The following is a 16393-nucleotide window of genomic DNA, read 5'->3' as shown; positions in this document are numbered from 1 at the left end:
GCAACAAGACGATTATTATAAAAGTTAGGATAATGGTTACTTTTAGTAGGATTAGAAGGTGAACTGGATTGGAGCAGGGCACTCATGGAAGACTCCGTGGCTGGCAAAGGTTTAATTCTTGACATGCATCATGACTGCAAGAGGACTTGTCATATCCACAGTGATTAAGCTACAGAGAATATTCTTACAGCTCAGGTAAAAAATATTTGTTGCAACAAGGATGTACACTTTTGCAAATTAAAAAGGGGGTGGTAGGTGGGGAAACTGGGTGAAGGGAGTCAAAAGGTACAAACTTCTACTTAAAAGGTAAGTTCTGGGGATGTGATGTAAAACGTGATGACTATGGTTAACAATCTCATATTGTATATTTGAAAGTTGCTAAGAAAATACACTTTACAAGTTCTCATCACAAGGAAAAAGATACTTGTAATTATGATGGACGTTAACTAAACTTATTGTGGTGATCATTTCATAATATATGTAACATAGCAAGTCATTATAGTGCGTACTTTAAACTTGTGCAATGTTCTATGTCAATTGTATCTCAGTAAAACTGGCGGGGGCAGTGGGGAGAAGACATTAGGCTGGTAAACTGAATCAACTTTCCCAAAGAATGTTGATAATATGTAACAAAACTCTTTAAAAATGCACAGTTTAAATTTTGATATGGTAATCACATACCTAGGATACTCTTTTAAGGAAATACAGATGCAAACAAAAGATATTTATGTCAGCTATATTTAAAATACTAAATCAGTACTTGAACACCTAACATTAGAAACACGATTAAATGAATGACACAGCTATAATGAATATTACATTATTTTTCAAGAATATTTAATTAGAGAAAATGCTTCCTATAATATTAAGAGGAAAAACAAAGAAACAAAACAATCAACGTATAAATGCACAAAAAAAAAATAAGGGAAGAAAATATATTAAAGTATTAGTGGATATGGTGATTTTTATTTCTTTTTTCTAGGCCTGCCTAGTTTTTCCATACTGTCTATTATATATTTTATAACCAGCAAAATGTACCAATAAATAAAATACATCAGCCTTTAAAAAAAGAGGGGATTTTCCATATGAAATCTGTATCAGAATAATTAAAAAAAATAAGATATGGAATATAAGTCTGTTTTACCACCTTTTCTGCATTATATTTCTCTCTTCTTTCTCCTCTCATGCTAGAAAACATACTAAGTCTCCCTCCTGCTAATTCAGAGTAAAGTTTTGGAAGGGGAAAGAACAAGTAATTACTAGAACAATATATGCTAGTGCCTGTCCTGCAGCCTTCATGTACACATTATCTCATTTCTCCTTTGAGGGGAAATATTTAAAGTTTAATAGAGAATGCATGGAATTCACAATGCCCTCGAAACACTAAACAGGATGGAAATAATTAGGCACATGCACCACAATTTAATTAAAGGACAATCATCCCAGCATTGTTTATACAGGCAAAAACAAAACAAAAAAAACAAAAAAAAACAAAACCAAAAAACCCAGAAATGACCTACACATCCAACAACAGTTGATACTGTTAGTTACTGTACCATTAAAATCATGTTATAGATAAATGTTTATTGGCATAGAAAGATACAGTGTCAATGTTTTTAAAAGGAAGGTATAATTATCCCACTATTTCAGGTGTACGTGTGCATGTGTATACTCATAGGTCTGGAGGTACAACCAGTGTTTAACGGTGTTTCTCTTAGTTACAGGATTTGGAGAATTTTAAAATATGTTCTTTTTGGTTATCTGCATTAGCTAATTCTATGACACAGATACATCACTTACTGGGAGTAAAAAAAGAAAAAAAGGTAACTTACTAAAGCGAAATTGTATCTCTTCTCTCTCCTTCTCCTATGGTAGATTTTGTCAACTGGACCAAATTTCTATTTCCACAATGAAAATCTTTATAGCAGAAACCGGGACTACTGCCCCAGCTAACTGCAAGTCTCCAGTCTGAATAACTCGTAGAGGTGGAGGACAGTCAGAAGAGGGCAGCACCGGTCACAGAGAACACTGATTTCTACAGCCCTGCTGTGCACACTCTAGCCAGTCATAAACTCAGTTAGTTGTCAAGTTTGGAGAAGGGGAAGGAAACAAATAATTGCTGAATACTTATTTATTATGTAAGTGAGCACAGGGTCATGCACTACTTTTTATTAGATGGGTTTTGCCCCCACACCAACCCTGTTAGCTATTATTATTCTCATTTTACAAGTGAGCAAATTAAAGTCTAAAAAGATTAAATAACCCACCCCCACATGCCACCTCACTTTGGAACCATCAAAGGCAGCTGGTGCATGTAGCTCACTAGGGGACACCCACTGTGTGCCTGGCTCTGGTGGCCAAGGGGGATTGTGTTTCTGGGCCCTGTGGGTCTGAAACAATTGGAGAGGCAGTTCTTGGTAGGCAACCACCCTCAGGGCATTGTATAGTTGGCAGGTTTAAATATATCCTCAACCTTTTTTCTGAGAATGGCCTAACTACGTGATCTATAGCTTCAGGTTTATAACACATCCTGAGTCTATGGAAATGCTCTCAGAAAACAAGAGCTGAGCGATACTACCTATGAGCTCTCACTATGTCCCACTATAGTTTGCCAGTACCTCCAGAAAAAAAAAAAAAAAAAAAAGCCCATATACTTGTCTGAAGCCCTAAATTTTTACAACTGTCACTAAGGGGATACCTCCAGATCACTTGGTCTGGAGGCCAGCAAGGTCTACAATTGCAGTCCCATAGGACTGTGTATATCTGCATACCTTAGAAGCTGCTACCTGAGGGTCTAGCTTCCAATCGGCCCCCAACTGGGGGATGACTAAGATCACCCCCCCCCCCCCCCCCCCAGTAACACTCAAGATCTTGGTACAACCTCAACAACTGGGACCTACCAAAAAAACATCAGGCTGCTTACACAATCCCAAAGATTTGAAAGACAACCAAAAACTAGGGCAAGGTTAAATGATAAGCCTCATCTCCTCAACAATGCCACTCCTGCAAGAGAAGGAGACATAGCTGTTTTATCACCTAATACATAGAAACACAGGGACTTGAGCAAAATTGGGAGAAAGAAAAATATGTTCCAAATGAAAAACACAAGCTAAAACCCCAGGGGAAAAAAAAAAAAACACCTCATTGAAATGGAGATAACTAATTTACCTGATAAAAAGTTCAAAATAATAGTCATAAAGATGCTCACCAAACTCAGAAGTATGAATGAACACAGCAAAATTCAATAAATATATAGAAAATATAAGAACGAAATGGACATCATAGAACTGAAGAATTCAATAATTAAACAGAAAAGTGCAAGAGGGGTTCAACAGCAGACCAGATGAAAACAAGATAAAATCAGTGAGCTGGAAGAGAGGGCAGTGGAACTCATCCCCAAAGAGCAGCAAAAACAAAAAAGAATTTTTAAAAAGTAAACATAGCTTAAGGGACCTATGGGTCAACATTAAGTGGAATGAAATTTGCATTATAGGGATGCCAGAAGGTCAAGAGGAAGAGAAAGGGGCAGAAAACTTATTTGAAGAAATAATGGCTGAAATTTTCCCTAAACCAGAGAAAGAGACATTTTGTTCCAGGAAGTCGAGAGTTGCAAATAAAATAAACACAAAAAGAGTTATACTAAGTCATATTATAATTAAAATGTCAAAAGTTAAAAATAAGGAGAGAATCTTAAAAGCAGCAAGAGAAAAACAACATGTTATGTATAAAGAAAACTCTATGAGACAATCAGCAGTATTTTCAGCAGTAACTGTTCAGGACAGAAGGGAGTGGCATGATATATTCAAGCTGCTGAAGGAAACCATTCCTATCAAGAATTCTCTTTCTGTCAAGGTTATCATTCAGAATTGAAGAAGAGATAAAGAGCTTTCCAGAAAACAAAAGCTAAAGGAGTTCATCAGCCTTACAAAACATTTTAAAGGGACTTCTTCAAGCTGAAAAGAAAGGGCACTAATTAATAACAAAAAAATGAAAGTAAAAATCTCACTTGTAAAGAGAAATATATAGTAAGCATAGCACATTAATCACTTATAAAGTTAGGATAAAGATTTTAAAAAGTGAAAATAACTATAAACACAATAAAAAGTTAAAAGATACTCAAAATAAAAAGTTGTAAAATGTGAATTCAAAAACACAAAATGTATCAGGGGGACTAAAAGTGTAGAGTTTCAGAATGCATTCAAACTTAACCTGCTATCATCTTAACATGGACCGTTTCATATAAAGGCAGTAATATATGAGCCCCATGGTAACCACAAAGCAAAAATCCATGGTAGATGCACAAAAAATGATGAGAAAGGAATCTAAGCATAAGAACATAGAAAGTCATTAAACCAAAAGGGAAGAAACCAAATGAAGAAGAAAGAAATGGAGAGGAACTACAAATTGACAAAAAAAAAAAAAAAAAAAAGCCAATAAGTATTTACCTATCAATAATCACTTTAGCTGTAACTGGACTAAATTCTCTGATCAAAAGAGTGCTGAATGGATTAAAAAAAAAAAAAAAAAAAAAGAACAAGACCCATCAATATGTTGCCTCCAGTAGACATATTTCAGATGTAAGGACATGTGGAGACTGAAAGTAAAGACATAAAAAAATATGTTTCCTGCAAATCGAAACCAAAAGAAACCAGGTATCACTTTCTTATATGTATACTGACCACACAAGATAGACCTTTAGGAAGACTGTAATAAAAGACTGTAATAAAAGACAAGGATGGGCCATACATAATGATAGAGGGGTCAATCTGGCAAGATGCAACATTTGTAAATGTTTATGCACCCAATATAAGAGTACCTAAATACATAAAGCAAATACCAACAGACCTAATAGGAGAAACTGACAGCAATACAATAATAGTAGGGGATTAACAGGCTACTTACATCAGTGGATAGATCATCCAGACAGAAAATTAATAAACATCAACCTTACATGACACATTGCACCAGATGGACTTATTAGATATAAACAGAACATTCCATTGAAAAACAGGAAAATACACATTCTTCTCAGTGCACATAGAATATTCCCCAGGATGGATCATATGTTAGGCCACAAGACAAGTCTCAATAAATTGAAGAAGACTGAAACCATATCAAGCATCTTTTCTGCACACAATGGTACAAAACTATAAATCAACTGTAAGGCAAAAACTGGGGGGGGGGGGGGCGCAGGGTGGATCACAAATATATGGAAATTAAACAATATGGTACTGAACAATCAATGGGTTAACAAAGAAATCAAAGAAGATATTAAAAATAGCTTGAGACAAATGAAAATGGAAATATAACACACCATAATCTATGGGATGCAGCAAAAGCAATTCTAAGAGTCAAATTCATAACAATACAGGCCTACCTAAAGAAACAAGAAACTATAAAAGAACAAAGTAAGCCCAAAATTCATACAAAGAGGAAACTAATAAAGATCAGAATGGAAAAAAATGAAACAGAGACTGAAACCATATTAGAAAAGATCAATGAAACTAAGCCAGATTAATAACATCAACACACCTTTACCCAGACTAAGAAAAAGAGACGGTTCAAATAAATAAAATCAGAAGGGTTAAGTTCCAACTGATATTAAAGAAATACAAAGGATATAAGAGATGACTATGACCAATAATATGCCAATAAACTTGACAACCAAGAAAAAAAATGAATAAATTCCTAGAAACATAATTTTCCAAGACCAAATCATGAAGAAAACAGAAAATCTGAATAGAAGAATTACTAGTAAGGAAACTGAGTCAGTAATCAAAAACCTCCCAACAAACAAAAGTCGAGAACCAGACAGCTTCACTGGGGATTTCTACCAAATGTTCAAATAAGATTTAATACCTATCCTTTCATCCTTTCATACTCCTCCAAAACTGAAGAGGTAGGAATACTACCAAACTGATTTTATGAGACCAGCATTGCCCTGACACCAAAAGCAGACCAAAAAAAAAAAAAAAAAAAAAAAAAGAAAAATTACAGGTCAATATCCCTAATGAACATAGATGCAAAAATACTCAACAGACCAAATCAACAATGCATTAAAAGGATCATATGCCATGATCAAGTAGGATTTATTTGGGGGATGTAAGAATGGTTCAACATCTACAGAACAATCAACGTGATAAAACACATTGACAAAATTAAGAATAAAAATCATATCATCTTAAAAGATGCAGAAAAAGCATGTGACAAAATTCAACATCCATTTATGACAACAACTCTTACCAGAGTACAGAAAACACTCAACACAATAAAGGCCATGTGTGACAAGTCCCCAACTATCATACTCAATGGTGAAAAGCTGAAAGCTTTTCCTTTAAGATCACCAACAAGACAAGGATACCCACTGTCACCACTTTTATGCAACAAAATACTGGAAATCTAGCCAGAGCAATTATGCAGAAAAAGAAATAAAAGGCATCCAAATTGAAAGGAGAAGTAAAATTGTCACTATTTGTAGACATGATTTTATATAGAGAAAACCCTAAAAATTCAACCAAAAAAATGATTAGAACTAATATATGAATGAAGTAACAATCACTTCAAATCACATAAAATCAATATAAAAATCTATTACTTTTTTTTATACATTAACAATGAACTGTCAGAGAATTAAGAAAACAATCTTCTTTACACATGCATCAAAAATAATAAAATTTGCAGGAGTAAATTTAACTATGAAGGTGAGAAAACTTTACACTGCAAACTGTAAGACACTGATGAAAGAAACTGAGGAAGACATAAATAAATGGAAAGATATATGTTAGACTGGAAAAATTAATTTGAAAAATGTTGTATTGCCCAAAGCAATCTACAGACTCAATGCCATCCCTATCAAAATTCCAATGGCATTTTTCACAGAAATAAAACCATCTCAAAATTTGTTTGGAGCCACAAAATATCCCATTATACTGACAAAAACAAAGCTGGAGGCATCATGCTGATTTTAAAATATACTACAAAGCTATGGGGCACCTGGGTGGCTCAGTCGGTTGAGCACCCGACTTCGGCTCGGGTCATGAGTTTGAGCCCCGCGTCGGGCTCTGTGCTAACAGCTTAGAGCCTGGAGCCTGCTTCATATTCTGGGTCTCGCTCTCTCTCTCTCTGCCCTCTCCCACTCATGCTGTCTCTGTCTCTCAAAAATAAATAAACATTAAAATTTTTTTAAAACTATACTACAAAGCTACAGTAATCAAAACAGTATGGTGTTGGCATGAAAACATATACATAGAGCAATACAACAGAACACAGAGCCCAGAAATAAACCCATGTATATATGGTCAATTAATATACAAGGGAGACAAGAATATACATGGGGAAAGGACAGTCTCTTCAATAACTGTTATGGAGAGTCACATGCAGAAGAATAAAACTGGACTACTACCTTACACCATATACAAAACTGTACTTGAAATGGATTAAAGACTTGAATGTAAGACAAGAAACCCTCAACTTCCTAGAAGAAAACTAAGGTGATAAGCTCCATGACATTGGTCTTAATGGTATCTTTTTGGCCCCTACTCCAGAAGTAATGGCAACAAAAGCAAAAATAAACAAATGGGACTACATCAAACAAAAAGCTTCTGCATACTGAAGGGACCTCCTCACTAGCAAATGGGAGAGGATATCTGAAAATCATACATCAGATAAGGAATAAATATCCAAAATACATAATGAACTTATACAGCTCAATAACAACAAACAATCCTATTGAAAAATAGGCAGAGGATTTGAATAGACATTTTTCCAAAGAAGACAACAGATGGCCAACAGGCACATGAAAAGATGCTCAACATCACTCATTATCAGGGAAATGCAAATTATATCCACAATGAGATATAACTGCACATCAGTCAGAATGGCCATTATCAAAAAGATAAGCATGACGGCAATGGTAGGGAGGTTCCTCAAAAAATTAAAAATAGGGGCGCCTGGGTAGCTCCGTCAGTTAAGTGTCCGACTCTTGATTTAGGTTCAGGTCATGATCTCATGGTTTGTAAGATTGAGCCCTAATTCAGACTTTTGCTGACAGCATGGAGCCTGCTTGGATTCTCTCTCTCTCTCTCTCTCTCTCTCTCTCTCTCTCTCTCTCCCTCCTTCCCTCCCTCCCTCCCTCTCTGCTCCCCCCCCCCGCTTACTCACACATGTGCACTCGCTCTCTCTCAAGACAAATTTAAAAAATTTTAATTAAAAACAGAATCATTATGCAATTCAGCAGTTCCACTTCTTGCTATTTATTGTAAGAAAATAAAAACAACTAATATGAAAAGAGCTATGCACTCTTATGTTCATTGCAGCATTATTTACAATAGCCAAGATATGGAAAGAATCTATCTGTCCATCAGTGCATGAATGTATAAAGAAAATGTGGTATAGGGGCACCTGGATAGCTTACTCAGTTAAGTGCCTAACTTCAGCTCAGGTCACGATCTCACGGTTCCTAAGTTCAAGCCCCACATCAGGATCTGCACTGACAGTGCTGAGCCTGCTTGGAATTCTCTCTCTCTCCTCTCTCCTCTCTCCTCTCTCCTCTCTCCCTCTCTGCTACTCCCCTACTTGTGCTCTGTCTTTCAATATAAATGAACTTTAAAAAGAAAATGTGGAATACTGCTCAGCCATAAAAAGAAATGAAATCTTGCCATTTGTGCAACACAAATGGACCTCAAGAGTATCACGCTAAGTGAACTAAGTCAGACAAAGACAAATACTGTATCATTGCACTCAGACCTCGAATCTAAAAAACAAAACAAATGAACAAACAAAACTCACAGATACAGAGAACAGATTGGTGGTTGCAGGGTGGGGGGTTTGGTAGGGAACAAAATGCATGGAGATAAGAAGGTACAAATTACCAGTTACAAAATAAGTAAGTCATGAGAATGTAACATACAACATGGGGACTATAGTCCCCATGGAGTCAATGATATGATTCTGAAAGTTGCTAGGAAGGTAAATCCTAAAAGTTTTCATTCTAAGAAAATTTGTATCGTAGTAGATGGTAAACAGATGTGATGTGGTCAGCATTTTACAGTGTGTACAAATACTGAATCATTATATTGTAAACTTGTAACTAACATGAGGTTGTATTTCAATTGTACTTCAATAAAAAAGTAAACAAATAAAAAGTTACAAGATTAAGTAACTAACTCAAAGTCACACCATCAAGCAGGAGAGCCAGCATTAGAATCTGTATCTTTGTCACTGGAGAGCCCGAAATCTTTCTACTACATTGTGGCTCCCACCAAACTCAGCTGATTCATGGAACTGAAATCTTAATTACTGAAAGACAATCTCACCTTATTGGCAACAGCATTGACACTTGGCCGGGCATCAAATATAAAGATTTTATGAGACTGAGCATTGGAATCCATGATAGCTTGAAGGTATTTTTCGTCTTCTTTGCTTCGCTTTCCACTCACTCCTACCATGGGCTGGCTACATCGAGTGATTGTGGCTTGACTCTCAGGATGAATCCATGATAAAACCTTAATGGGGGAAAAACAGTGACACACGCTTTATATATGTTTCTGTTTATAATTCTTCTCAAAAACATTACTCTATAAAATTCTGCTTTCTGATTAGTTCCAAAGCCTAACCATGAAAGGATATATAAGGCTGCTATAAAAAATCATTGTCTTTCTTTCAAGCCAACTCTGGCATATGGGCAATTTGGTCTAATTCTTTAATCAGGTATTGAGTTATGAAAGTCATGATTATTCGGAAGTGCTGTCTCTAGGAAAAAATATATTAAAAGAGTGTTAAGTAAACCTCTTAAAGTTTTATTACTAAATCAGCAAACTAACTATAACATCTTCAGAATCTATGAGCTTTGTAACAAAAATTATTTAAGCCAATCTTTCTAAAACACAATACTTCATCATAAATTTATAAAGTTTTCTTCTTTCCAGGGTTTGAAGGAAAAGAGCAGTTATCACCATGATTAAAGAATATATAATAAAATAAAGAAATAGTGAACAATACAGAGCCAACTTTGTTTTCAAGTTAAGAATTGCAAGTCTGTGCAGTTCTCTAATACCCATATCGGATTCTCAGAAACTTCTTTAAGTCTTTCCTCCACTTTTCATTTTACTAAATAACTCATCCTCTAATACCCCCATAAAAGGCCTGTTGCTATAGCTATTTTTATCCTGCATCCATGTTCCCATTCATTAACTTCAGCATCACGCAGAGTACACAAGCATTTGCAAAGTCTCCTCAAAGCTTCATACTTACTGGGATACGGCCCCTTGATCTGAAGGATGCCACCCTCTTTAATTCTTCATCAGGAATATTTGCTGGCACAACCAATAGGGCAGGATATGTATCACAAAGCTCATACCTCTCATTTATCTTTGTTATTCTCCAGCTTTCATTCGGAATTCCCTACATGTGAAATAAAACACAGGACAAATTACTACCTAAAATATTACAATATAATGAAATAAAAGCTATCCTATTTAACCTCTCTTGTCTCCACTATCTCTTAAGTTGTTGGAATAGTCACTGTCTACTGGTATAGTGGCCAGGCTATTCCAATGCAGGGATCTGTGTTCAGTTTGGTACTCAATTACATATTGAAAGATTTCTTAAATCATTAAATACTGATCGATTGTTGGGTCTGTGCTAAACATATCCAGTAGGGGGGCGCCTGGGTGGCGCAGTCGGTTAAGCGTCCGACTTCAGCCAGGTCACGATCTCGTGGCCCGTGAGTTCGAGCCCCGCGTCAGGCTCTGGGCTGATGGCTCAGAGCCTGGAGCCTGTTTCCGATTCTGTGTCTCCCTCTCTCTCTGTTCCTCCCCCGTTCATGCTCTGTCTCTCTCTGTCCCAAAAATAAATAAATGAAAAAAAATAAAATAAATAAATAAATAAAATAAACATATCCAGTAGGAAGGAAGGACACAGTAACACTGAAAATGTTCCCTGTCTTTAAAAAAAAAGTCTCATTCAGGTTGACTGGATAATTGATTTTGTTGCCATTCAAATACCTTAAATAAAGAAATGTCAGGGAGCAGCTATCAAATATCCAAGTATCCACCAGAATGCTATACATATGCTTATCACTTACATACCTGAAGTGAATTTTTCCCTCCTAAATTATAGTAGTAATGGAATGTTGCTAATCTAACACACAGAAGAAAAGCAAGAGAGTGGAGCACCTCGGTGGCTCAGTGGGCTGAGCATCTGACTCTTGGTTTCAGCTCAGGTCATGATCCCCGGGCTGTAGGATTGAGCCCCATGTGGGGCTCTGTGTGAGCGTGGAGCTACTTAAGATATTCTCTCTCTCTTTCTCTCTCTCTCTCTCTCTCTCTCTCTCCCTCCCTCCCTCCTTTTCTCTGTCTCTCCCTCCCTCCCTCTCTCTCTCTCTCCTTCCCTCTACCCTTCTCTCCTTCTCCCCTGCTCATTCATGCTTTCTCTCTCCCTAAAATTAAAAAAAAAAAAAAAAAAAAAAAAACGAGTATCAGAAGGCAAAACCAACAGGCAAGAGAAATATTTTTGAAAACAAATCAATTAATAAGCCCTCATTTGGTCCTTCAGGATTTGCTATAACTAGTCTACTACTTCACATAAAGGGTTACTTAAATAAGACACTTAAAATTTTCCATCTTCCATTCCACAGAAAAGAAGGTCATTAATTAACTGGAATTAAGAAAATATATATATTTAAAATTTATGGCCCCTGACAACTCACATAATCAATCAGAAAAAGAAAGAATAGAAAGAAACCAAATTATAGTAAACTCCCCCACCACACACACATTTATTGAGTACCTGTTATGCACAGGTGCATGTCAGCAGACTTTTTACACACACACATGTACATCTTATTGTACTCAGGTTCTGTTAACTTCAGTTTATAGGTGAAGAAATTGTGGTACACTGCAACTTGACCAAAGGAGGTAACAAAGAATTCCATGTACATTCCAAACCTATCCTTTTTATTTAGAAGTACATTGTTCCTAAAAAAAATTAATATCCTAGTTCATGAAATTGTTAACAAAAATCTGAAATCAAAGGGCAGAATGTACTCCCCTTTAAAGAGGTATTTCTCAAGCGACTGCCAAATACCCAAGACAGTATTAAAAATAAGAAAGGAAAGAAAATTTCTTCCCAGTAATCATATGGTAAATGCTATCAATAGAGTTTCCATGAATTCCTAGCCATGGTGTTTCTTCATCAGTGCCTTATATTCCATTTACATTAGCCTAGTCTCAACCTAGCTTCTTATGATACACATCATTCTTTCCCTCTTGCTTTCCTTAACTTTTTACATACTAAAAAATGGTTCAGGTAAAATCCTTACTTATTGTTAGAAATAAAAGAAAGAATTAAAGGCTTAAAAATGTATTCCCATGCTATAACGAAAAAGTATGGTGAACTGGCAAGTTTACAGAGGTGGTACTCAAGCAAAAACCTTAGATACCATCTTTAACTCATCCCCTTCCTTACATCCTTACCCCTTACATCCAATCAACGACCGGTTTCTATGACTTTTTTCTTCTAAAAGTATCAAAAGAAAACTTTGGTCACTATTTTCTATCCTCACTGGAACTTCCCTAATTCAGGCCATTACCACTTCTCTCCTGTCCCTCTGCAAGTCATTCCCCATGCTGCCTCCACATAATCATCTAAGATGCAAGTTAGCATGCCATTCCTCTGTCTATGGTTACCTATTCCTTTTCAGATAAAGTATAAATCCTTCATGGGGAGGAGTGAGGTCACCAAGTGGCAACACAGGTGTTCCTGACTTTGCTCCTCCATGCAAGAAGAACAACTAACAACCACTCAGGAACAAGACAGCATCGAGAGAATCCTACAACACGGAGACCCAGAAAGCCTGCAATGGAAGGGGAAGAGAAGTGGCTGCATGTTGACCACACTGTCCCTCCTCCAAGGCCATCCCAGCACCACCACACAGAGAGGTCTCCTCTGAACCCCTGGCTCCTCCAGTAGGAAGCACAAGCCAGGAGCAGACCACCAGCAGCATCCCTCCCTCACCCCAGCATTGTGGATCCGCTTTGTAGGAGTCCCTACTCTGATCTCACACTACAGGGAAACAGAGTTCATACCTGCTGTGTCCAAGTAGTAATTCAAACCAATGGTTTTGCTCACCTGCACAGCCAAGCCCGGGGCACGTACACTCTGACCAGGGAACTCAGCAGGGTACAGAACTCCCTAATTTAGATTCTCAAATGAGGAGTTGTGCCAGCCCTAGAATTCAGCTGCCTATAAGAGACTCACTTTAGTCTCAAAGACTCACACAGACTGGGAATGAAAAGATGGGAAAAGACATTGCAAGCAAATGATTAAAAAAAAAAAAAAAAGCAGGGGTGGGGACCCTGGTTGGCTCAGTCAGTTAAGCATCGGGACTCTTGATCTCAGCGTTGTGAGTTCAAGCCCCACACTGGGTGTGAAGCCTACTTACAAAAAAAAAAAAAAAAGTAAAAAGCAGGGTGACCACACAGGCAAAATAGACTTTAAACTAACAATAGTAAGAAGGAAAAAAAAGTCTTGGTATACTGAGAAAAGGGACAATACATCAAGAAGATAAAACAACTGTAAATATTTACGCATTCAACTTTGGAGCTCCTAAATGTATAAAGTAAATCCTATATGTATAAAGCAAAAACTAACAGAGCAAAGGAGAAATAAACAGTAGTATGGTAACAGTTGGGGATGTCAATACCCCATTGTCAACAATGGATAGATCACCTAGACAGAAAAATCAATAAGGAATCAGTGGATATAAACAACACTATGGTCAAAATGGACCTAACAGGTATACACAGAACACTCTATCCAACAACAGCAGAATATACATCCTCTGAAGTGCACACAGAACACTTTCTACTATAGACCACGTTAGGTCACAAAACACGTCTTAGCAAAATCAATAAGACTAATAAAATCATACCAGGTATCTTCTCTGACCACAGTGTCCTAAAACTAGAAATCAGTAACAAAAGGAAAACTGAAAACTTCACAAACATGAAAAAATTAAGCAACATTCTCCTGGACAACCAATGGGTCAGGGAACAAATTAAAGGGGAAATAAAGTTTATTGAGACAAACAAAAACAAACACAATATACCAGAACTTGCTGGATGTAGCAAAAACACTTCTAAAAGAGAAGTTCATAGCAATAAATGCCTACCTTAAAAAGTAAGAAAGATCCCAAATTAACAACCTAAGTCTATATCTTAGTTATACTCTTAGACTAACTAAGGGAAAAAGAGAAAGGGTCTAAATTAACAAAATTATAAATGAAAAAGGAGATATTACAACTGATAGCACAGAAATTCAAATTATGGTAACAGGTTATTATGAAACTAATTGCCAACAAACTGGACCGCTAGAAGAAATGGAAACATTCTCAGACAACTTACCAAAACTAAATCAAGAAGAAACAGATGCTCTGAATAGACCAATTACTAGTAAGGAAATTGAATCAGTAGTTAAAAATCTCTCAATGCAAGGGCGCCTGGATGGCTCTGTCGGTTGAGTGTCCGACTCTTGATTTCAGCTCAGGTTATGATCTCACAGTTTGTGAGTTTGAGCCCTACATGGGGCTCTGTGCTAACAGTGCAGAGCCTCCTTGGGATTTCCCTCTCTCTCTCTCTTTCCCTCTCTCTCTCTCTCTCTCTCTCTGCTCCTACCCCTGCTCACATACTTTCTCTCAAAATAAATAGACAATTTTTTGGGGCGCCTGGGTGGCGCAGTCGGTTAAGCGTCCGACTTCAGCCAGGTCACGATCTCGCGGTCCATGAGTTCAAGCCCTGCGTCGGGCTCTGGGCTGATGGCTCAGAGCCTGGAGCCTGTTTCCAATTCTCTGTCTCCCTCTCTCTCTGCCCCTCCCCCGTTCATGCTCTGTCTCTCTCTGTCCCAAAAATAAATAAACGTTAAAAAAAAAAATTTTTTTAAAAAAAAAAAAAAATTTTTTTTAAATAAATAAATAAATAAATAAATAGACAATTTTAAAAAGATCCCTCAAAGGAGAAAAGCCCAAGACCAGAAATGTTAGATCTAATCAATAAATTCAGTGAAGTTGCAAGATACAAAATTAACATACAAAAATCAATAGTGTTTCTATACGATGAGAACGAATTTCCGATAAAACAATAAACAAATCAATGTCATTTACAATAACATCAAAAACAATAAAATACTTAGAAATAAATTTAACTTAAGGAGGTAAAAGATCTCTACTCTGAAAACTACAAGACACTGACAAAACAAAAAAATTGAACAAAGATGCAAATAAGTGAGAAGGTAGCTTGTGTCTCCAAAAAAGACACCGAATAGCCAAAGAAATCCTGAGAAAGAAGGACAAAGCCAGAGTTGTTACACTTCCTGATTTTGAGCTATACTATAAAGCCACAGTTATCAAAACAGATTCACATTAAAACAGACAAATACAACTAATGGAACAGAATCAAGAGCCTAGAAATAAACTCACACATAGATAGTCAACTAATATTTGACAAGGGAGCAAAGAACTCAATGGAGCAGGGACAATCTCTTCAATCAATGGTGCCAGGATAATTTGATATTCACATGTAAAAGAATGAAACTGGACCCACGTATAACATCACTCACCAAAATTAACTCAAAATGGATTAGACTTAAATGTAATACCTGAAACCATGAAAATATAGGAATAGAGAGTTCCTTGACACGGACCTCAGCAACAATTTTTTGGATAGGACACCAAAAGCACAAGAAACAAATAAAAAACAAAAGGGACTACATCAAATTAAAAATTTTCTGCACAGCAAAAGAAATCATCAACAAAGTGAGAAGACAACCTATAGTTTGGGAAAAAATATTTGTAAACCGTGTACCTGATAAGGGGTTAATATCCAAAATATATAAAGAACTCATGCAATACACCAAATCGCTACATTGTACACCTAAAACTAATGTAACACTGTATGTCAACTATACTCAAAAAAAAAAAAAAATGTCTCGTGTATATATACAAGGCCAACAGATACGTGAAAAAAAAAAAAAAAAAAGAGGTTAGAGTGGGAGAGAGCCAAAGCATAAGAGGCTCTTAAAAACTGAGAACAAACTGAGGGTTGATAGGGGGTGGGAGGGAGGAGAGGGTAGGTGATGGGTATTGAAGAGAGCATCTTTTGGGATGAGCACTGGGTGTTGTATGGAAACCAATTTGACAGTAAATTTTATATATTAAAAAAATAAATAAAAGCGATTATGATATAAAAAAAAGATTCTCAATATAGTCATTAGGTAAATGCAAATTAAAGCTACAGTGAGATATCTCCTCACATCTGTCAGAGTGGCTGTTATCCAGAAAAACAAAAAAACAAAAACATGAGACAGCAAATGCTGGTGTCGTGAAGAAAGAAAACCCTAT

General features: G+C 36.5%; 1 protein-coding gene across 4 annotated transcripts in view; it reads right to left on the bottom strand.

The window, feature by feature from the left end:
• Positions 1 to 16393, bottom strand: part of MTMR2 (myotubularin related protein 2) — a 118125-nt gene that overhangs the window by 18446 nt on the left and 83286 nt on the right. For all 4 annotated transcript variants that reach the window (XM_047824222.1, XM_047824223.1, XM_047824225.1 and 1 more), the window contains 2 exons: positions 10252 to 10401; positions 9315 to 9503 (listed from right to left, as the gene is read on the bottom strand). In XM_047824222.1, the coding sequence (XP_047680178.1) occupies positions 9315 to 9503; positions 10252 to 10401 (339 nt within the window). The remainder of the gene's footprint in view (positions 1 to 9314; positions 9504 to 10251; positions 10402 to 16393) is intronic.

Source organism: Prionailurus viverrinus, chromosome D1, assembly GCF_022837055.1.
Source record: "Prionailurus viverrinus isolate Anna chromosome D1, UM_Priviv_1.0, whole genome shotgun sequence".
Lineage (NCBI taxonomy): Eukaryota > Metazoa > Chordata > Mammalia > Carnivora > Felidae > Prionailurus > Prionailurus viverrinus.
This window is presented reverse-complemented; position numbering and strand designations above follow the sequence as displayed.